We start from the raw sequence: 23,326 nt of genomic DNA, 5'->3' as shown, positions 1-23,326 counted from the left end.
TTTCGGAATTCGTCGCCACTGGTTCGGTGTAAACATGGGAATTGAAAGTTGGGTTAATTTTCTCCATCATTAACATTTTTCTCACCAGCGTTGGCACTGTTTGAGTTGTGCCAAGTGCAATGAAATCGGGGAAAAGAACTTTCCATTTTGTTGTTGCTGTTTCGGTTTGTGTTTTGGGCACTGGCACACACCGCACAACCGGCTTTCGAGGTGAGGGCATCACGGCAATTCCGACAAATACGTGCGCTGTTGGAATTTCGGAAGCGTATCGTCGTAACAAATTAGAACGAAACGTGTCCGTGGCGGTGTACGATAGTGAAGAACGTGTAAAGGACACTAAGAAAAAGGGGATGGTGCTGGGGGTGGTTGATAGTGTAAATTTTGCACGATAAACATCAGACATTATCGGGTCACGTTGGAGGCGATGATGGCGCGCCAGTTCAGTTTACGTTATTCTGTTGCCAAATGAGATCAGTTAGGGCTGTAGGACTCTTCGGTTGTAAAATGTTTTAAGGATTAATTTTGAGCCAAGTGATTTCGACGCTCTAGTGCTTCCAGGTTCGTTAAGCCGGAGCTCGCTGGGCTCGTGTACTGGAGTTGAAATGTAGTTTTGTATCGTTTATCTAGTTGAATAATTTACTTCCTTACTTATCAGGTTCTAAAATCGGTTCTTGGTGAGCCTTCGCTGGCTTCTCACACATACGAGACTAAACGTACTTCTAAGAGTTCGTCTCTGAGGTGTTTTAATCTCCTACCATTAAAAATAAAATGGTAGGATTGAAGCTTCTGTTCTGCCATCTTCGGTGGTTTCCTTTCCGTTTCAGAATCATCTCCAATAGTGCCCGAATGAATCGGACAACTTGCTCTTGATTCTAATTAAGGGAAAATCATCTGTTCGGTAGTAAACACCGCAAATTCCCTCTAATTACAAATTTCACATTACAAAAAGCATCGATTTGCTGTTTCATTTCTGAGTAATAATTTGAGGTATTCCGGTAAGGCACCGCCGTTTTGGATTGCCTATTATTTTTAGGCTTCATACTCGTTGTGCACGATAAATTAGACAGTTCTTGTTGGAATTGAATTTTATAAATTTCAATAATTTATTTCAAATAAAAAAAGGGTTTTCTACGAAGTGTAGCTTACCATGTTGGCTGCACAAATTACTCAAAGTAACGCCACCCTCGGCATCGATGACCGCCTGTATCCACTTCGGGAACCTGGAGCAAGCCCGGACTACCATAGCCCTGGGTAGGGCCGCAAAAAACGGTCTTAATTTTTTACACTAATTCTACTTTTGTGTTGCAGGACGCTCGGTTGGTGTCCCATTCAATCATGCCCCACACGAAATAGTCCGTATGACAAGGTACCCAATCTTGTTGTTACACATACGGTCTACCATTGGCCACTTTGGTTATCCATGGTTTGACGACCGTTTCCAGCAGCTTCACATAGCCGTCCGCGTTCAGCCTAAAGTCCTGCGCGAAGAAATGTCGAAAAACACGTAATTCGCTTCCATAGTTCCGGCGGGTTTCACTTATTAAGTTCACTCGACATAGTTTTAACTGTTTCTAAACGCTTGTGGCTTTCGAATGAAGTATCGTTTGTTTTATACGATAACTCAATCGCGAACTATTAACGAAATGGCCAAGTGTCAAATTTATCGTGCACACCGTGTAGTTTCAATGCTAGTTGAGAGGATCATGATACATGCTAATAAAAGAGTAGAATAACTAAAATTCCATCCAGACGTTTCCCCATTGCGAAGACTATCCATCTAAGTGACATCAATAAGTTTAGTAAAGGCATTCGATGGCTGGTATCAAGAAAAAAAAGATAAAGCTGGTATAGCTCAAATAGTACAAACATTCTTTTACTTGTTCTCGTACGCCTTCCAACGCCTCCAGAACATCCAAAGTTTCAAAAGAAATTGAACCCGCACACACAAAGAAAACGAACCATAATGAACGTAAATCATAAACATACTGGATTGAGTGTGTCAGTCGCGGTGCACCACACTTTCCTTGTATATAGTTAAAGCAACAGCTGAACGATACTTCTCGACTCGTCGACAGTCCGAAGATTGAGAAGTCTTGTGTACTGGCAAGAAGAGGGTACAACTTCCCCGAACATGAATTAGGTGACAAAGAAAGTTTCATGCATGATCTGTGCCGTTTAATGCAGCGTATTGGGTTTTCTTCTTTTGGGTTTTTTTTGGTTCACCAACATACACGCTTACAACTTCTAACGTCAGTTTGTCAGTCGCCTCACATAACAAGCCAGCTGTCGCCAGATCGTCAAACGCGTGGCGACATCGGTTCTGAAAGGCACCGTTTCTTTTTTTTGCTTGGATATGCTACTTTCATTTATTTTTATTGCGGAATGTTCGTCCGGCCTTGATGATGCGTCACAGAAACTGGCGCTGAGCTCCTCGTTTGGGGAGTCCTCCATTGTGTGAATCAATAAATTTTGGTTCAAAGTATGAAAGAAGATAATTATTAAGTGAAGGTCGAATATGCTTCTAGATAATAAAGGAATTCAACTATCTACTCCTCAGGTAATCGTTAAAATCATCCGCAAAAGAGGTTTGCATTGATTGCATTATTTAAGTACAGTAGGACCTCGACATTTTTGTTATATCATAGTCATAAAATAGACATTAACTTTAATTAAATCCCTCGTAAAATTACAAGCTCGTTTTTTTTTTGTTGTGGAGCACCTACAGTCTTGAAGAAATCATCTGGAGCTCCGATTTTATAAATTAGTATTGGAAGGATTAGCTAGTACATACCATGTTGGTATTTTTTCAAGAGGCAATGTCTCTGCAACCGCAAATTATTTTATAATTTTTTCACTACACGAAATAAATTGTAAATTATTGATGGAATCTATTCGTTGGTGGTATTTATTTTCCAATTCCGAACGTTGTGGAGCATTGTGCGGCATTAGTGCCAATCACATACCATCCAGGCACCAAGGTGCGTCTGGAAGGCCAACTGCGCGCTGCTGCTGACGTTCTGCAAAAGAGACCTTTCCTCTTCGACATTTTGTTTTATTTATTTTCATACGACCGATGTCCACTCCCTTCTTACCGTTTGCTCGGTATTGTAGCAGTGTCAGATACGTCTATTGGGTTTGGCCGTCAACAGTCGATGGCAAGGGTACTCTCGTATGCAGTATCAGGCACAATCGGTGGGACCGGTTTGAGTAAATGAGAAAATTGTCGCCGCCATTTACCCATCCAACAGCAGCGTTACCTATTTGGAACGAGTGGCTGGTGTTGTTGACGTGTGATTATTGAAGAGAACATAGCGCTTCACTTGATTGTCGCTCTCGTGTGCCCGGTGTGTTTTTGTGCTTTGAATCGTTGATCATTGGGATCGTTCAACTACGAGTTGCCTACCAAGCTGTGTACCATGTGAATATCTACCTTTTTCGAATAGTTTAAAAAGACATAAAAATGCAGACAAAATAATACAATACAGCAATATCCAACCCACTTGCTAAAATTGCTGCGAATTTCACTGCAATTTCTTACTTCTGGAAAACTAGTATAATATATTACAGATTCTGGTCACCTAACAGTCACCTGCAAGACTCTTATACTGTATTACAAATTTACTCTGCTTTGTTGCCTGGTGATTTTTTCGTTATAAAGCCAAGGTCCAGTGGCCAGAGCATTCCTCCAAACCGTTCCAATCCTAGATAAGCGGAACATTGTTATTCAAACTTGCTTTCCATGTCTCAGCCGAAACCGTCCATTTAACAAATCAGTCAGAAGAAGCGACTATATATACCTTTTACGGAGTACATTATCCGGCTATTCTGTGGTAAAGTCAACCAAGGATCAACTGCTCGGGTTAGAAAACATCTGAATAACTTGAGCAATTGCTCTAGACTAATATTTATTAAACTCTCAGGCTACTTTGCTACCACCAAAGGCGTCAGCGAGATGGGCTCGCCTGTCTCCTATTCAACTTGGCGCTAGAGAGGGCCCTCCGTGACTCGGAGTTGGAGACTTCGGGAACCATCTTCTATAAGTCATCCCAGATCCTGGCATACGCTGATGATATAGACATCATTGGTCTGCGGCTCTCAAAGGTAGTAGAGGCCTACCAAAGGATCGAACAGGCGGCAGGAAACCTAGGGTTGCAGCTTAACGAGGTAAAGACCAAATGAATGGTGGCACCATCAGCGGCCCTACTAAGAAATCCGGAACTACGTGGGGATGATGTACGGATAGGTGATAACAAATTTGAAGTCGTCCAAAACTTCACCTAGGCTGTAGAGCCTGAGGAAACATCTCACCTAAAAAAACCTGTCGCGACGGTCGAAGCTGGGACTGTATCGTACCTTTACAGTCCCAGTACTCACATACGCCTCTGAGACATGGACCCTGTCCAAAACAGACGAAGCCCTCTTAGCCGCGTTCGAGAGGAAGATGCTCAGAAGGATTGTTGGCCCCGTGTTGTGTGGAAGGAAAATAGAAGGAGCCGCTACAACGACGAGCTATACGAACTGTATGACGACCTCACCGTCGTGCAGCGAATTAGGCTCGCCAGGCACCGATAGGCTGGCCATATTATACGCATGGCACCGGACGACCCTGCTCAGAAAGTCTTTTTAGGCCGTCCACACGGACAGAGGAGGCGTGGTAGGCCCAGATTGAGGTGGGAGGATGGTGTGGAATCATCCGCCATCAATGTCTGGGATAAAAAATTTGCGATTTGAACTCCGAATTTGTCGTATGAACCCCGGTGCCGCCGTTACCATCGGTTATTACTGCCGCCCTTGGTGAAATTAACTTAACTTTCTAATGCGTAAGTTGTAGTAGTTTTGGTATTATTTTTCTTGTGCATTTTATTTTTAATTTTAAAGTCTATTTTGAAAGTCCATACCATTGAGTAGTGTTTCTTCCATTTGGCTATTTTTATTCCACCCTTACACGTTGTTCTACGCAGCTTTAGCGTTGACTTCGAACGTAACATGAAATGCTTGTAAACTCAGCGTTAAGTTTCTCCGGTTGCGAGTACCATTTCCTTTTCGCATTGAATTTGAAATCACATCAGATTACAAATCACTTCATTCAATTGATATTTTCTACTCTCGGCGCTGGTCCTGGTGCGGTCCGAATTCAATGTCGTTCCGTTTAATGAGATGGTTTATACTCGTGTTTCAGTTTTATTTGAATTTTTCGTCACCATCGCCAACGGAGTAGTAATATTCGCACGGAGTAAAGATGGTCGGAAGGGGGAAAGCACGACGAAGCACGTGGGGTGGCAGTAGTGGAGCGCGAAATGGAGTAACGCCGATGGAAAGGGATGGGACAGTTATTTTTTTTTTTACAAAATGAACATCATGGACCTCTGTGCTATTGTTGATGACGGTTGTGTCGTCCCACGCGCAGTGTCGATGATGAGGGAAGAAAGCTCGCCTTTGGTCGATTTATTTTCGCTCCATTTGCAAAACTGATCCCATTTCGATTGCATTTTACATTTTTCTCACATTTCCCTTCAGCCCCGTACCCGTGCTTTGTGTCTGGTGTGTGTTTGGGTGGTTTTTATTTCCTCGAGTAAAAAACACTTTTTTTTCAACTTCTTTTAGTGGGAGTTTCCGATTGGAACATGGCCAATGAAAATTTTGAAGGGATAAATTTCAATTCATTAGTTTGCTTCCTTTTCTCAGCACGGCGCACACAAAACAACAGTTAGTCTCGATTTTTGCTGAATAGACACCTTGTAGTTCCTTTCGGTTTGCTTTACTGTAGAGGAAAATAATATTTTTTGTTTTTACAAATTAATAATATGTTTGAAAATTCTCCACAAGCGCTCGTGTCTGTGCAAAATACAGAACAGTACTGTATTGTTTAAAAAAAGGATTAGAAAGGGTATCCATACTACACCAGTTCCAAAAAAGAGTAAAAGTTAATCGAAGAAGTACACAAATAACTTATGCTGCCTAAACCCCAGGAACAAAGCCACAATGGTGCTCTTTTTCGGTTTGGGGAATTTTGGTTTTCTGCCCAGCGTTTTGCTTTTTCCCTTGGTGATTGTAAAGCTATTTTTGTTTCTTTCACTTCATCCGAGTGGATTCCGGTCCATGCAGTTCCGGTTTCTTGCCGATCGAAGACGTCATCGAAATGGAGAGTGTGACAGGAAGGAGGAAACGGTGGTATGTTGGTACCGTCTGGAACCGTGTTGTCGATTTTCCAAACCATTCCCTAACACGCCCCTATGGTGAAACATGAGAGTGAAAACCGGAAACCGGAACGAAACCGGATACCGGTGCCTTAACCTCTACCGGCATGCTCTAGCCTGTTGGAGGAAGAAGTAGCAGCAAAAAAAAAAAGCAACACTTTCATTAACATTTTCTACTGGCCCAACAAGTGATAATGATCCGGGAAAATGGAATGTCGTACGGAACGGGCAAGAAAAGGATATCAGAACAACTTCAGTTACGCAAGTGGCGTTAGTAACAGTGGATAGGATTTTAGTGAAAATAATGATATGCTGTTTATTGACGTCGACGGTTTCAGTTACTTTTTCTGTTACGATTCTGTGTTCGATTCGAATGAGAGTCTTCTATAACAGAAAGAAGAAAATTTGAGAAAGGTTTGATTGTTTAGTTGCGTACGTTGTGGGCCGTACGATCGTAATTATGACAATCATTACCATTCATTGGATGGAAACGAATTTTTTGTGATTGTGTTTGTATGATAGAAGTTATTGACAACTTCCAGTACTGCAGGTTCAATCATCATTCCGTTGACTTAAACCTTAAAAAACGTGTTTGATGTTCAAAATTCGATTTTATCAAGAGATATCTTTGTTTCTTGTAGCTGTTCTTCTGAGCGTTTTCGTGTACTTGCCGATGACGTGTACTGTCAAACGACTTCACTTTCCACGTCATCGGCATTTCACCAGCGCCCGGCTATCAATCAAACGGACTAAACAGCCGACCCGCTATCTTCCCCTTTTTTTTGCCGGGCAGTGTAATCGTGTGCGCAGACTTCACATGCGTGCGTGAATAGGCGCAATAGCCAGCGTGGCGCATCATGTCTACAGTTAGGCGGTTGAAATGTCCAACCCAAGCGGTGGTGTCTATTTTGTGAGCGCGCTAATGAACTAACCAAAAGCTTTCTATTACAACTACATGAGAGTAGTGAGCCGTAGTGTAAGTGTGTCAACGATTGTCTGGTCGAGTTGGTAGAAGTTTATCAATTAGACACTTTGTTTCACTTATTTCGTGTACTAGTTATGAATTTTTAAGTTGATGAATTTCTAGTTGGGTTGGGTTTATATTACTATTTTATTATTATAGTTAGATTTCCCGATTGAACGCAGGAAGACGTACACATTTCGCTATTTTTTTTTTGTGGTGTTGTAAATGATTATCGGACGTGTGCCAGTTTGACGTGCCATGCCCCGCCGATGTCCAAAGTATTCGAGCTCCCTCGAAGCTCATTTTACACGTGTTTGGCTCGCGAGTTAAATTCCTCTGCAGTTGTAATGAATCTTTATGGGTTCGTCGTATGGTTTGGTTTGTTCACAAACAGAGCAACAAACGATAATCCTATGCAATAGACATCCGTTTGGAAAACAGGATAAAGTATCCACACAGAAACCCCACCACTCCTTCTTCCTCTTTGGAGCTTTGTTTACCGGTGTTTTGTGTGTGTGTGTGTGTGCAATTCTCTAAAGCACCGTATTTTGATGGAGATTTGTACGCAGATTCTACGATTCCAACAATCGTTCAGGTCGTTCAGCAAAGCTAATGGTATGGAATTGTGAACTGGTAGCGACTCGGACTCGCGGAGTTCATTCTATAACGCTAGAAAGAATGCTCGCCGATATGCATGACTCTGGGCGGGTCTCTGGGCCAGGAGTCCATAAGCACAAGAAGCACATTTTCTTTTATTGCTAGTCCTCCCTGTAAACCTCCCACCTATCGTCGGTACTTATGCGCCAGAGAAGCATATGGTACGGCCGAGTTCATAATGCTCCTGTTCGGCTACCTTACCTTTGCATGATCTCGAAACCGGCTTTTTCGACGGCGTGGCGCAAAAACGATCTCGAGGACGGCGTAGGGGGTGAACCCCTTTGCGGCTTGACGTGGAATTCGAACGAGCACGTATGAAACCTGTTTCGAAAGTGTGCCTGAGCCGAATCGAACGCAACCAACCCTTCCGTTGGGCCGACGCCGACACAATGTTGGCGAACTTTATTTATTTTTGCAAGCTTTCTTCCGAACCATGCTCCGGCCCCGTGGCCAAAGCGCCGGTTGGTGCTGCGCGTGTATTGTTTATCGTTCCATTTCCAGCCCTGAAGTTGGTGATTTTGTTCTAGTTCATAACTGTATTCAAATCCTGACAATACGCAAACATCCAGGCCCCTCGCTGGCCGGTGCCTGATAAGAAGGCACGATTTAAACGGAGTGGAAGCAAATTTTATGTCGCGAGCGATATGTGTGTGTTTATCTTTCCATGCTGGCGCACACTGTATGAACAAAGTACACACCATTAACTTGCCCGTATCGGTTATGTTGGGAGGAGGAAGCATGTTCTTCCACGTTTCATTTATAGCACATAAACAACTTTGAGCACAAAAGTTAAAAATAATATTATTTTGCGATTAAAACCTAAGTCTTGAGTAGCTTTGTCGCTACTGGAGAACATTATAAAGGTTAATCCGCTAATTTTCAACAGCTTAAAGATTAACAAAACATACTACTCACTAGTTGTGCGTAACTCCATTGTGATACGGATGAATGAACACGTTAGCAATGATTAGGAAAGATTTGAACGTTATCATCAATTCTTAATCTTTCACCATCCAAAAGTGATCGATAGTAGTGCATTGTGCTAATGATAATCTACGACCTGCCCGCTAGCATCTTATTCGATCCTTCATTGCCATCGCCCTAAGACGTAAGAAGCTAGGCAATGAACAAATCGAACCTTTCGAGGCGTGCCTTGTTCCATAGGTATGGGTTGACGTTAGAATGAAAGCTTTTACTTAACCTTTCGGTGCCCGGCGCCAAGTTGTGCTGGATTAAAATGGTGTATATTTTGTTTTATATTTTATTATTTTTGAATTTTGATGTACTGATACACTCCTAAGAACAGAATATTGATTTTCAAACTTATTTTTGAATAACGTTTAAAATTGCTGTGCCTTTGAGGAACCTAGTATTTACGGTTTTGATGAAATCAATTCGTTCGTCGTTCTGCATCAAGTAACACAGAAATAATCAGAACTAAATATTAGTTTTTTTAAATCCTTTAGTCAATTTATAAATAAAAATTTAATTATTCCTGGACGTCAATATCTAAACGTGTATATTTCTTGGTGCTTTTCTAAACAATCTCCAAAAATAATGGAGGAGCCGGTTCAATGCTTTCATTTCTGTTAAATTTAAAACTAAATTACGAGGTGCCTATAGACTGGTGGTCATGTCATAACATTAAAATAAGTATTAGAATGGCGCGAGTCAACCTAGCATTGCTTGGTGGCATACGATTTTAACGTACGACCAGATTGGTAGGGATGTCATTGCTCGGCAGATTAGTCGTACGTCCATTTTCGGTTTGACGTTTAAATGTAAACGAACGAAGAAGAAAGGTGTTCTTTATACAAGAATTCTGCTTCCAGAGCAGTTCCAAGTTTATGGTGGCAGCACTGATAACTATGCCACGTATCGGCAGTCCTGTTAGTGAAAACTAAATTTTGGTGGATCGGGCGAAAAATCGTACTACAGGAATACGAAATAGGAAGGAATACTTGCGGTGTGATGGTGATTAGACTGTTTGACTCAACATAAGAAACCGCCTGCCATTACGCGTTTTTATAAGCGAGTTCAATTTGTTGCAAGGCACCGTGCAATGAAATCAATTTTTTTTTATTTGTTGGCATGACCAAATTTGACGTTCAACCTCATCCGTCAAATCCCAAACATTTCGCGTGCAACTAGTGGGAGATGCCACCGAGCAATGACACCAGCCTTAATGTACTTTAAGATGGTTCACAAATACAGAGGAGGCGTAGTAGTCTCAAATGAGTGTCGAATGATGGCGTCTGCAGCACTAGCACCAGCTAAGACCCTTGACCGGTTGTGTGTTGTTAGTAAAGTAAAGACCCTATCAATTTTTTTAATTTTTCGGCTGTTCAATTACTCATGAAATCGATTGTTTGACTGTTGTTGACGCTATAATTTTGCCTTTTATAATTTATTTAAGTATCCATCATACTTAAAATAAATAATAAATAAAATTGATTACTTTAACACAATGGCATCTAGTAGAATGCTCTCTTCTTAATCACGGTAATTAAGGTGCTTCTAACATTTTTTTTCTGAACTTTTACACACATTTCCAGTAACTTGTCTGTCACTTAAGGGTTATTCTGTGCAGATTGGGCTGCCGGTATATGAGTGTTGGGGGCGAACATTTCCGTGCCCGCACGTTCGATGTGCACGGCACACGCGCCACCCCACCAACATCAACTAGTGCAACTGGTTATAAATTTTCCGCTCGCTGTGTGTTGTTCTGTCTGTCTTCGCCATCCGATGATATGATGCCATCCGACGCCGTGAAATTACGATGCTCTCGGGGTCTCGGACCTGCCCGGAAAGTGAATCTAGTTTCCCGGTGAAGCGAACGTGGAGTGGAGCGGAGGGTACCTAGGGCTTGCCGTTTGTAGTGATTTAATGTGAAAGGATGGTGCCCAAGTGCGTGTTTCATTCGCTGCTTCCCTTCGGCGGGCCGTTTATCTACGGGCCGCGGGCGTCATTCTTCACCGAATCTATCGAAGAAGATTCGTGTTCGTTTAAGGGTAGGTGTTAAACGTGCGTAGATGTGATGCGATTTTACGGGTCATGTTTGCTACTTAGCTGTGCGGGGCTATCCTTCCCCATTTGGATGCGGTGCTGGAAATGGAAGCGTGTGCGCAATCGTAGCCAAGCGTCAATAAATCGCGCGAAAATGACGCTCGTCATTGATGCGCGCGATACGTGTGATTTCGCTTTCTTTGGGCTTTGGGCACCGTGACGTTTATAGTCAGGATTTATAGTTTCGATGCTTGCAATCGGAGCTGAATCGGATGCGGTTTCGGTGCGTTGGGACATAGTCTATTCTTACGATTTATGACGCATCGAAAGCCCCGAAGAATTGAACTTTAGCGATTGGAGTTGTTAGGTTGGTAGGATGCGTTAGTCAATTTTTGTGTGTCCAGTTATGAAGAGTAGTACTAACCAAACAGGCGGTAGGTGTCAAATTGCGTAAAAAATCACACAGTTTGCATTTATTAAGTATTAACTTCAAATCAAGGGGCGGTGGTGGTGGTGTAGGCGACAGCGGCGCCGGTCTTCAAACGGCAGGACCGGGGTTCAAAACCCATCCGGACCGTTTCGCCGTAGTGAGGACTATTCAACTACGTGGTATCAGCAGTCTAGAAAGCCATTTCGATGGCCGGGTATGACCTTAGATCGGTCGCTAAACCAAGATCGTTAGATAGAGGTCGTTAAGCCAAGAAGAAGAAGAAGAAGTAACTTCAAATCTGATGTATTTATAAAGATGTCTAATAGGAAGAATGTTACGTATGAGTTATGGAAAATAAAAACACTGCACTGCATTCACAGTTTAATGCTTAACTCCAGTAGCGGATGTTTATCTTACTATTCTAATAAAGCGGTTTATTTTTATTTATTCTTTTGTGTGTATATTATTACAAGCAAAATAAGCTTAAGCTGAACAAAGGTTCTTCTCAAAGGTTGCTATCGTTTCAATAGAAACGGTGTGGGCAATATCCTAGAAACAGTGCGTAAAACATGCATGCTATTAATTTCCAACCTAACAAGTAAAGTCAAGACAGGTAACAAAATGAAAAATTTATCGATTCATTTGGCAAATGTTCACAAGCGCAAAAAAAAAAAAGGTCGCAGATATGAAAGGTCCTACGGCACGGCCAATGTTCCAGAAAATAGATGCTTGTGCAAGTTTTCCTTTTTTATTGAAGGGTCCTTCACCGGCAAGTCTTTGGTGCTGTTGTGCTGTGACAGGTCCTGTTTGATATGCAGCAACAGTCAAAATCGGTCCCATTTTGATTGTTGTTATGTTTGTTTCCTATAATCCCTGGCGAATGGGGCGTTGCAAAAGGGCAGAGAAGCGGGGTGTGGAACGGGGAAACAATTTCTGCATCTACTGTTAAGGATCGATCGGGATATGGAAAAGCAGGTTTCCGCTGAAGGAGAAAATCTGTTTGGGATGTGGCAGAAAGTTAGAAGTTAGAAAAAAATCGTAATATTGTTTGTGTTTTTTCGATTGTGCAGATTGGCGTGCTTTTTGGGATCGTTGAAAAGCTTTGTTCAGTTATTTTAAGCAATATATTTGTAAACATTACCAAAGCTTTAATGCTTCGGGGTAAGGATATGTATCTGTGAAAAATCATCAGATTTTTCATCAGATCATGAGTTAAGATCTTCAATAAAACCCACTTGTCTGTATAAGTTTCCTTCTATTTGTTGCTATTAATTTAATATTTTAAATAGAACATATTCTACTTAAAAACCGTCGTAAAGCTCAGAATCGATTTTTAAAAATGTTCCAACCTTTAAAAATATGCTAAATCAAGCACCAGAGCTGTATCGTTTCGTCAACAAAAAGACACAGAAGCTACGTCAAGAAGCTCTCCGCAATTTATTCCTTTATGATCCAACATAACAAAAATCCTTCTTATTGATATTCAAAGAAGGTTTGCTCGGCTCACATATTGCTGAAAGAGTCAGATCGTTTTGCATAATGCCACAGAAGCCTCTCGGTTATCCCTTCCTTTTGAGGAAGAAAATGGCAAGAAATAAATGTTGCCGCCGCGAAAGGAAAAGGTCTTGGAATGATAAAGATACACTCGTCCTTTGGAAGTTTAGATTATGTAGAATGTAAGGCAGTTCAATTATTCGCCGCATGCATGCGCTTTTAATTAATTTATGCCCAGCTGCGCGTGTTGCGAGCCGTCTATGCTGTCTGTAACACAACATTCTATCGCATTTTATTGTAATTAAGCTTATAAGATGCTTGGTGTAATGCATTGACTGACATGCTCATGACTGAGTTCTTCGTCGCACAGCGAGAGAAACAGAGGGAGAAAGAGAGTGTGTGTGTTAAGCATAAGGACATTACTAATGCTGGTCGTGTGATGTCGACTTCTGTGCCATGTTAGGCATGGTGAAAATGTTGAATTATGTGATATCCTAATGAAGCCTGATGAAAGTAAAGGAACGTATGAAGGGCCGTTCGCAATTCTATCCTAGTCAAACTGAAAGAAAATCAAACTGTCACAAAGAAAAATCCTTTCAAGGCACTGTGCTGTGGTGTAATAGAATGGAGATTTTTTTTTTCAAAAATGAAAATTCCTTTCACAATTTTCTTGCCAGCTTTTCATCAGTTTTGTTATGTCCACGTAAGGTAGCCAGAATGCCGGGCATAATGCAAAGATGGAGAATGTTCTTGTGTGACCTGGTTTTTATTTGTTATATTCTTTGTCAGAGCTTTGTAAAGCCCCTCCCCTTGAATTGGATTGGAGCAATGCTCGTTGGAATGCGTAGAATACAGAACAGGGAATGATATTGCTTGCTGATAGTTTGAAAAGCGAGCAGAATGCTGACTTGACCGATATTCAGTTTGGAATTATAATTTGATTCGATTTTAAAGGTTTAAAGGAGGTTTCGGCACAGTTTATGCTTGACATATTTTATAATATTCTGTCGGCGACTTAGTTTTTGACTTTCTTTGATATGTTTTTTATTGTTTTACATTTATTTTATGAATCTATTCCACAATGTATTGAAGCTTTCCCTATACTTTTAGGATCTGTCATAGGGTTTTTTTTATAAAATTGATTTGAATAACAATTAAATTTTACCAAGTTGATAACGATTAAAAACATGAATAAACCGGTTAATTCGATTCCCACTAAGGATTGGTATCCTTTACACACAGAACTGATCTTCCAGCTTCTATAAACCAAGTAACGGAAGGTGGCTGTTATAGGAGACCAAGTAGTGGAATACAGAGCAATTTGACGTTTACCGATTTGACATAAGTCCTCTGGAGAAGCCAGAACTTCGCTGTCAAATTTCACCGTTGGTCACGATATTTATTGGTGAGAAAAGAATGCGCGTTAAAAATTATTCTAAGCTCTTTTTTTCGCATAAAAAAGGATTTTTTTGTTTCATGATAAGGAAATAGCGATAAGGAAATGTAGAAGCGTTCCGTTGCATTGTTAAAAAAATGGATATTTAAATGCTAGGACCAAGTGTGGCTGAAAATTCAATAGTTTCAACAAAGAAACAATTAAATAATGAATAGATGTTATGATTATTAAATTAAAATCATTTAAAACCACAAGGCAAGAATACATTAGGCACTTCCACTGCTTCTTGGGTTAAAGACCTTCTAGGTCACGCCGGTCCTCGAATGGCTTACTAGACTTCCCGGAACCACGTAGTTGGATATTCATTCCTCGCTACATTAGGCACTCTAATTCGTAAAAAAAGAAATAAAATTAATAGTTCTATTTTGTATCGAACGGTGCATTTGATTTCAAAAACTGAAGTAGGTCCTTTGTGGATGGCGATTGCAAAAAATAGCTATTCTACCACCTGATCTCCTACAGTAGCCTTGGTCAAGGAAGCCAGAACTGTCACGCCATAAACCTTTTGAGCTTATAGTATAACAGAACGATATGAAGAAAAACTTTAAAGCTATTTTTCTATGGAAATTTATTTACTTAATTTGATATGGACAAGGTCGTGGGACCTAGTATCTCAAACAAATTACTTTTTTGCTTCTTCTTCTACTTTTTCTTGGCTTAACGAGTTACCGGGGCATGCCGACTCTCAAGCTCACTTACTGATACTACCTTCAACACTTACTGAGCTCATGCAGTTTAATAGTCAGTCCTCACTAAGAAGAAACCGTCCTACCGTGTGACGATTAGTAAATGTTTCTTCGTACTCTCTTTTAGATGAGCAATGAAGCATATAATACTTCCTCCATGCTGGGGTGTGAAAAATGCTTGATTTTTTGTACACGTATGCAGTTTTTGTTCCTTGCGTTTAAAACCGGGCGTACCGGGTTGGTTTTTTTTTCTTTTTGCAGCAGGGGCGGTTCGAACCATTTTTCAAGTAATGGAACAATCCGTTCGGGTGCCATGTCCGATTTTTGTGGGCAAAGCGAGCGAAGAACGAATTTACTGCAGATGTACTAATCTAGTGCCATCCAGTAGGGAAGGAATGAGTATGGGTTACGAAAAAAGAACAAAAAATCGGTTTAGCTGTTTTCCCCCCCCTTTCTTACATCCTTATTTTTATCAACTTCACACCGAACCGACCGAGCGAGAAGTGTAGTTTTGTTGCTAAAGCTGCCGGACAATTGCCGAAGCGCTCACTAATATATTGGGTCGAAACTGAAACGGAACAGTCGTTCCGGAACGAGATTGCTTCCATCGCTGGCTGGAGGCTGGACAGTTTATGTGTGAGAGCGTGTGTGTAGTGTATGTATTTGTTATGTGTGCAATTTTCCTACCTAACACCGATAGAAATTCGGTTTTCTTTTTTTTTTTTCTTCAATTTCCAAAGAGCTGATGAAGGTATTGCACTCGAATTTTCGGTTTCATAACAGCCCTGTATGTGGCTGTGGCACGTCTGCAGAATGCACTCTAAGTGCAGTAGTGTGTGGGCAGTAACGTCAAGCAGCTGTAGTAATTTATTAGATTTCGAACGGAAGCAATATCGTTTCCGTGCTTCGGTTAGGAAGCGATGTAGAGCTGAGAATGGTTTGCAGGTTGCAAGTGTTATGAACTTTACTGGAACATCTGTTGAGATCGGTCAGTGTAGTTCCAAGATATGGGAGACATTTTTTTTCTTGTTGTTAAAAAGTATTTAGAAAAAATGATATTTTAGGAATTAATCCACAAAATCTTATATTGAAGTTACACGTTGTCCAATTGAATTACGTCTTATGGCTTTTTTCTTCTTCTGATGAACTGTTTGCAACTATAACAACGCATTCCAGGTATCTCCAACCGGTCAAGTAAACATTTCAGCTTGTGCAAAGCACTGTAATGAAGCTGATAAGAGACTTTGTTAGCAAACAGACTCCCGGCATCGTGCTCACACAGGTTGTTATAAGTTTGCGTACGGTTAGCTTTTGTTTGCTTTGGTCATGGTTTTTCCAACTATACAACTTAATCTGTTTCTCTTCGTGTCTATGCGGTGCTGTAAGCAAAGGGGCCGCAAAAGCATTGTAGAGAAGAACGTTGGATTTTAATAATTTCTTGCATCATGTCGAATGCAACGTACGATGAATGTAACAGTTTTTCTTGCTCTTTTGTGGCTAGAGAAGTGTACTCTGACCGTGTCTGTTGATGAAGAAAGCGGTTTTAATTTACATACCACAGCAGATGAGTTCAACGTTTTGCTGTGTTTCGCATATAGGACGGTGGCATAAATAACGAAGAACGGAGATAATCGGGACTCGCTGGTTGGTGGGATCTTTGGCAAAAAATCACGTTTTTGGTTTCAATTGTCAGGTCAAATGTAACACGTGATGAAAGGCGGGCTTTGGGGTGACAGTCGTTAAGAAGATAGAACAATTAAAAGGTTTAATGTTTTATGATAGAAGCTTAATTTAAATTGCGTAAATTTCTACATGTTTTATACATATTCAAGATAAGTAGCAATATTTTTTGTCAAATTGATCCAAACTACAAAAAGGGTAACATTTACTTAGATTTATTCAGGCATTTCGAACCCTGAAAGGCGAATTGCCTACCTGCAGGCGTAAAACATTACATAAACTGACTAGTAAAGAATAGAATATTAGAAGCTTTTTGTGTGTTTCATACTAATAGTATATTTGTAAGTGTTCAAATTTATTTAGTATAACTTAACAGTTTCGATAAACTCTTAACAGAGTGTGCTTTTCGCTGAGAATCATGTGGCAGTAAATTTTAAAATCGCGTTACTTGTTACTTGTTTGTTTCACAGCTCGCTAGAATTCTTGTGCGTATCAATTTTGAATTGCTTTTAAATAATGTATGACACCATGTTGCTTCGCCGTGTCATTAAATATGTACCACACGTAAAGAACAACGTGACGTAACGCCACATGGTGCTCACAGCCACTGGGAGCTCATTATTTGAGCATAAAGGTGAAGTGTATTAATTTAATTTCATCCTACACCTATTGACATACATTTTACACCAACTGCCAGATATGTTCGCCCATCAGATGCGCAAAATATCATCAAAACAACACATAAATAAACTTAGAAAGTTCAGCTCGAAAATACAATAATCCCTTTCGCATAGAGAACATGTGAAAGTGCAGAGATCTGGTGTAGATGTGTGTTTTACTGCTATAATAGCACGGGATTGTTTGTTCGTAGCAAGCGCATTGTTTGATGCTCTCGTCAACAATTATGCTACTGTCATGCTATAAATGAAAGATGCAAACGGTGCGGTGGGCAGCTGCACATGTGAACATCATATCATAACGGCTTTTTTACATGTTTTGACCGAACAATTTCACACACGTTGTGTGGCGTCAGTCGATGGAAATTGTGCTTGAATTGTTTTACATGTCTAAACACTGATGAATTGATCATATGTTTTAGGAATAATGGAAAGAATTAATTTCTTTGCTTTGGACAAAACTTTAAATAAAAATTCGCTCTGCTTTCCTCGATTTGTTGTATTGTTTTGTTCAAAAAGTTAAGTTATTTTTGTTGTACATTGAATGTAAAATGATTGAAGTGCTGCATAAAATAGTGCAATGCCAATCCGCCTTATCTTAAAAAAGTTTTTTGTTTGTTGAAGACAAAATCTTGAGCGCTGCATTCCGCCTCGCACAACAAATGCATTCTGTTTAAAAATTGATCGTATTTCCCTTGACCATCTAAACAAGTACAACGGTTTCGGGTGTTCTACAATAAACATAAAATCCCCAAGCTGCATAGACGTGCTACTGTACCCTGTGTGTCCGCACCAGCTCTGTAACCATGCTTGCGCTCCGGTGGTCATGTATTTGCATAAAATTACAACCGTCGTCGCGCGGCTTTTATTTAAATATCTTCAATCTCCTGAATAATCGCATATCCCCCACCGAACCCGGTAAAGAACGACATTGGCACAACAAAAAAAAGAAACAAGCGCCGTTATTCGTTTTCCAACGATGGATGTTTTATGTGCTTTGTGGCAGTTTTCTCCTGGCCAAAATCGGCCCCGGGAAACAGCTCGACATTTGGTTCTTCTTCGGGGAGGTATTTTTTTGGTCGCGCCGCTCGCTGTGTTCCCTTTTGGCACTGGTGATTATTTTTCTTACTGACCTACCTGCCCGCATAAAACTATTTTCTCGCTCTCTCTCTCTCTCTCTCTCTCTCTCTCTCTCTCTCTCTCTCTCTCTCTCTCTCTCTCTCTCTCTCTCTCTCTCTCTAGCGAGCTTTTCCATGAACCATAAACCCCTCCTGAGCTGAGCTGCACATTTGCTGTGAAATGCATTTTCTCGTGCGGGTTGCCTGAGGGTTTTCATCTGATGATACGGTATAGTTTTTTTTTGCTTTTCACCCGAAAAAATGGTTTCTACGTTTAATGGTTTGGATTACGGTGTGGCTTCGTTACCTCAGCGGACCTAATGTGAGATGCGCTTTTCGTTTGAGCATGAGCTTCAGCACTTTTCGTGCTTGTTAATAGAACATATAGAATTTTCTTTTACACGGTTTCAGTAGCTTCGTGTTTTCATTTAATGAAAAACATTTTGCTCAAATGAATGCTTAGCTGAAGCTATCCAAAAGACTTTTTGTTAGAGCTTATCTTCTTTTTTTTTGGTGAACGTTACAAATGTTTAAAAGAAATGGCATCGTGCTATTGATATCGGCAGTTGCGAGATTAATGAAATTGAATATAATCAGAGTAATGGTTCCCGGAATGGAATGGAGACTAGGTTGATGTGTGCTAGTTACGCTGGAGCATCTCTCGTTGGGGAATGTACTTTTGCTGAGCTATCATCAGTAAATTAAGGAGATGATACGCAAAGATGTGTGGAGTCAGCAAATGGCAAATGGTTGGTTTAATATTGGCAGATTAGTTGATGTACGCTTTTATTTGTACTTTCCGCAACTCATTACGACACACAATTGTGTTTATTTACACAGCATTAGCGTATTTTTTTTAGGCTAATTAATTATCGTTTTTTCGTAGCACACAAAAGCGTTCTTTTGCTTTCTATTTACAAAAGAAGAGTGGTAAGGACGATGAGAGTTCTGTCTCTTTGTATGTTTACCATTTAATAATAGGTGTGCCTGCTGCTGCCATTTTTTGTGCGTACTGTTGATGTTGATGTAGTGATGTTGAACGTTATTTTATATACAAAAGTAATACTGTCTCTAAATTTTCGAGGGTTACTAATTCTAGATCAGAAGGTGTTGTAGGTTTTGCCTGGTGAATTGGATTGTTAATGATTCGTGGAAATGTGCTACACCGGAAGGAATTTCATTCTCGGATCTGCCGTTTAAAGTGTGACACCGATACAACAGTTAAATAAGTATGAATTGATTCCAAAAACTTGGAATTTTGCAATCTTCATCTTCTTTTGGGCATAACGAACTACTAGGTCACGCCGGCCATCGTGTAGTTTACTCCACTTGCTGATACCACGTGGTTGAATAGTCAATTCGCACTACGGAAGTACTGTCCGGATAGGATTTGAATCCCGGTCTTGTCGATCGGCGCCACTATCTCATCACCCCTTAGAATTATTTAGTGATGCACTGTTGTAAACATATAAATTCTAACATTGTTCTATGTTTTATTTAATTGCAGATTGGACTGAACAACGTACCTACCCGATCGATGAACACTATCCGATATCATAGGAAAAAGCATAGAATCAAATGTGTTCTGTTCTGTTTTTGATGCTCACAGACAGACATGTATACGATCACGCCCGGTGGAAGTGCAGTCATATGATAATCATTAAAACAAAAGACCTTAGAATGGCTGTAAATTAAAACCACCGTCATCATCATCACGCTTACCACGTTAATCGTCATCGTCATCATTACCCCCATCATCATCATCATCATCATCATCTGCAGCACCACTATCAACAGATATTAAACACGAGTAGCGTTTGACCAACACTGTGTAGGCGTTACGGAAATCCTCCGTTACTAATTATTCATCGGAAACGCATTAAAATTCATTCGGTAGCAACATGCTGCTGCTGCTGCTGCTCTCGATGTAGCAAACGTGTACGTTGGCTATGTACTATGATGCTATGGGCATGCTATATACCGCTTTCTTCGTAGTGACTCAACAATAAACCGCTGGTGGAAACCGTTCCGAGCCTGAAAACTGTGCGCTGTGGCGTTGAATGACAGAGTATTAATTCACTTTGTATCATTCTCCATTGTTTCGATGTCGTAAATGCTCTTTTGTCTGGACGTTAGGGTTTTGTGGCTTATTGCACTAGATGCAGACAGACACAAAAAAGCGATTCGAAGTAGAGTAGCGAACAAAAACCAATATGCGTTCAATCTACGATGAACAATGCTCTATGTTTGATGAAGAGCACATGTCCAAATTTGGCAAGTGTTTATGAACATCTCGTTGTTGAAATTGAAAATTGATCAAGTTGTTATTGTTTAAAGCTTCATTGGATGAGACAAATGGTAGTTTTGATGTATGTGCGATACATCATCGATGTAAGATGCACAAATGAACAATTTCTTTGGGATAATCGTCATGTGATGCATTTAGTATTGACATTGTATTGTAAAACATAAGTATTTTGTAATTAACTAATGTAATTAGGAATTTGAAGCATTCAAAAGAGTTGAACACACGATTAAAAACAGCTCATGATATTGTATTTCATTAGTTTTCTGTTATTTTCGCGTTGCACAATTTATCGTTTTTTTTTAGTAATTACCGATGAACCTGTTTTGCGGTATTCAGGCGGCAGAGATAGCTACTTCATTCCTTCATTGTTCCTGATAAATTGCATACTATATGCATTATTGAGTTTGATCGTAAGTGATGGCTATTTGCTTGCACATCAACTTTTGCACACACCAACTTTGATCGCAGGCTTTGCATTTTTGAAAGTGCGCTCACTCACCGGAAGTCATAATAAACACTTCCGAGCTACGAAAACGTTAGGGGTGTGCAATGTTGGTGAAAGTGCACTTGTAACGTGCGCTATGTGGTGGCTTGTTGTTTGCAGATAAATATTTAATTTACCTTGCTAAGTTTAATATAACGTCTACGCGGAAGAAGTTTGTACGTTGCCATCATTTTTTGCCCCTCAGTGTTCACAAAACGCGCACAGTTATCGCGCTTAGGTTTCAAAAAACTTATAAGACCAGTTTGAAGTGGTTGCAGGGCTTTTCGTTACAAATTATTGGCGATAAATAGAGAAACGTAACAAATCTAAACGAATACAAAATGGTTGCACTTAGTGTAGATTGTTGTGTGCATTGCTAATTAAGTGGCTAAGGTTTATAATTTTCAATTGTTTACAATTTTTTAATTTTTTTTTTACATGTTTTTAAATGCTATAGCGCTCACTATTTTAGAGATGTTGTGTTTGGAAAATGTAATGTGCAAATCGGGAATCATTAAACGTGCAGTGTGTATAAAAGTGTGTATTTTAGCTTCTTTGTGCCTGTGAATATGAAATGTGTAATTATGTTACTTAAGTAATCGCAATAATGCTCAGCACAATTGATAAATTGTAACCGCAAAAAAAGAAGAAACGTGGAAGAGAGCAGTACCAGCGCAAAGAATCTGTGGCGCGATCGAAATTGTTGTGTTCTGTGGCAGTTAACAACCGCGTGCGGATGGTAATGCTGGTGTTCGTTTAGTGCTTGTGTGCTATTGTTAGATTTGAAGTTTATCATTTCTCCGTTTGGTGAGAAAAGTGAATAGGCGTTGAAGCGGTGTCGTGAAATTTAAAAAAAAATGTCCGTTGTAAGCTTAAATAGAATGTTTCGGGGGAAGCTTCGCACGAATACCTGCCGAATCGTGGTGCTGACTTCGCTCGTATGGCTGTTGATCGATGTGATACTGATAGTAAAATATGCCGACTGTCCGAGTACGGGTGGCGGTACTAGCTGGCTTTGCAAACGAAACGATGGAGCGTATGATGTAGAGGTAAGTTGGGAAATGTTCCGTTTAATTCGAAATCAAATTCGTTGCTATGATTCTTATTTCATATAATAGGTTTTAAGTTGTGCGTTACGAACTGAAATCACTTTTTTATCTGGTAGTAACATCAATATCTGTTCCTTTGATCCGCTAGATAATCGAATAATCATTTGTGCTCTACCCAAATAGTGTCACGGGACATTTGCGTAAAACAAATTTATCTGAGCTAAACTTCAAACATACAAAAAAAAAGATTGATGCGAACAGACGGGTACGTTGGTGTATCCTTTTATCTCGAGTTTGGGAAATGGATGTGATGCTATCGATCACACCGATAGCACCTTTGAAACCGGAAAGGATCAGCTCCATAACAGAGGTGGCAAGGTAACGGTGTGTGCGGATATTGAATGTATTTTAGGGTCGGAACATCAGGAACGCTTGCCGGATGTTGGTCCTTTTCGTATTCCAGTTGTGGTTCATTCGGCAGCCGAGAAAATTACATAAATCAATAACTAACCCCTTTTTATCGCACGAGCATCGAGGTGTGTATGTGTTCGAACTGAACACGGACTGAAAGGGAGCCATTTGATTAATCTAGGAAAGTTTCCAACCAGGCCTGGGGGGGATGATGTGCTGTACATACAAGTCGAAGGTGGGACAGAAGGATCGGATGGATAAACAAATTTAAAACTTTATGTTTTTAGGTTTGATTGTTTTGTTGTGGTTGTTATTATAGAACACCTTATTCGATTAGTGTTTGGATGGTTGAATCTAACTAGCTTACCGTTTTGCTTCTTATGGTATGTTGCAAACTTGAAAAAAATTGCATGTACACCTTTGAAAGTATGCATAAGACTGACTAGAAATCGTCTTTAACAACAATGTCCAACGATAAAGTCGTTGTGGGGATCGATTTTTGCGTATAAGTCAGCAATTTTGTTTTGTATATGAACGTTAGTTACATTCACAAGACATGTGTACGTTAATAGATTTTTGGCGTTTTTAATGAAATAAATATCGTTTGAAGCGTTTCCGAAACGCTTCAAACCGTTTCACCAACCATTTCAAATATGACTGTCCAGTTCTACTTAAAATTTGTCCACTTTAACCGTCCACCTAGCGTTTG

General features: G+C 40.2%; 2 protein-coding genes across 3 annotated transcripts in view; one reads left to right on the top strand and one right to left on the bottom strand.

Annotated features, from left to right (window-relative positions):
• Nucleotides 1–23,326, bottom strand: part of LOC126564267 (SUMO-activating enzyme subunit 2-A) — a 354,644-nt gene that overhangs the window by 144,368 nt on the left and 186,950 nt on the right. The gene's annotated exons all lie outside the window — the stretch shown is intronic.
• LOC126564278 (polypeptide N-acetylgalactosaminyltransferase 5) overlaps nucleotides 22,015–23,326 on the top strand; it is a 43,880-nt gene continuing 42,568 nt past the window's right edge. For both annotated transcript variants that reach the window (XM_050221280.1, XM_050221279.1), the window contains exon 1: nucleotides 22,015–22,206. In XM_050221280.1, coding sequence (XP_050077237.1) covers nucleotides 22,015–22,206 — 192 coding nt within the window. The remainder of the gene's footprint in view (nucleotides 22,207–23,326) is intronic.

The sequence above is a fragment of the Anopheles maculipalpis genome, chromosome 3RL (assembly GCF_943734695.1).
Source record: "Anopheles maculipalpis chromosome 3RL, idAnoMacuDA_375_x, whole genome shotgun sequence".
Taxonomy (NCBI): Eukaryota; Metazoa; Arthropoda; class Insecta; order Diptera; family Culicidae; genus Anopheles; species Anopheles maculipalpis.
The sequence above is the reverse complement of the archived record's forward strand: the minus strand, read 5'-3'. Positions and strand labels throughout refer to the sequence as shown.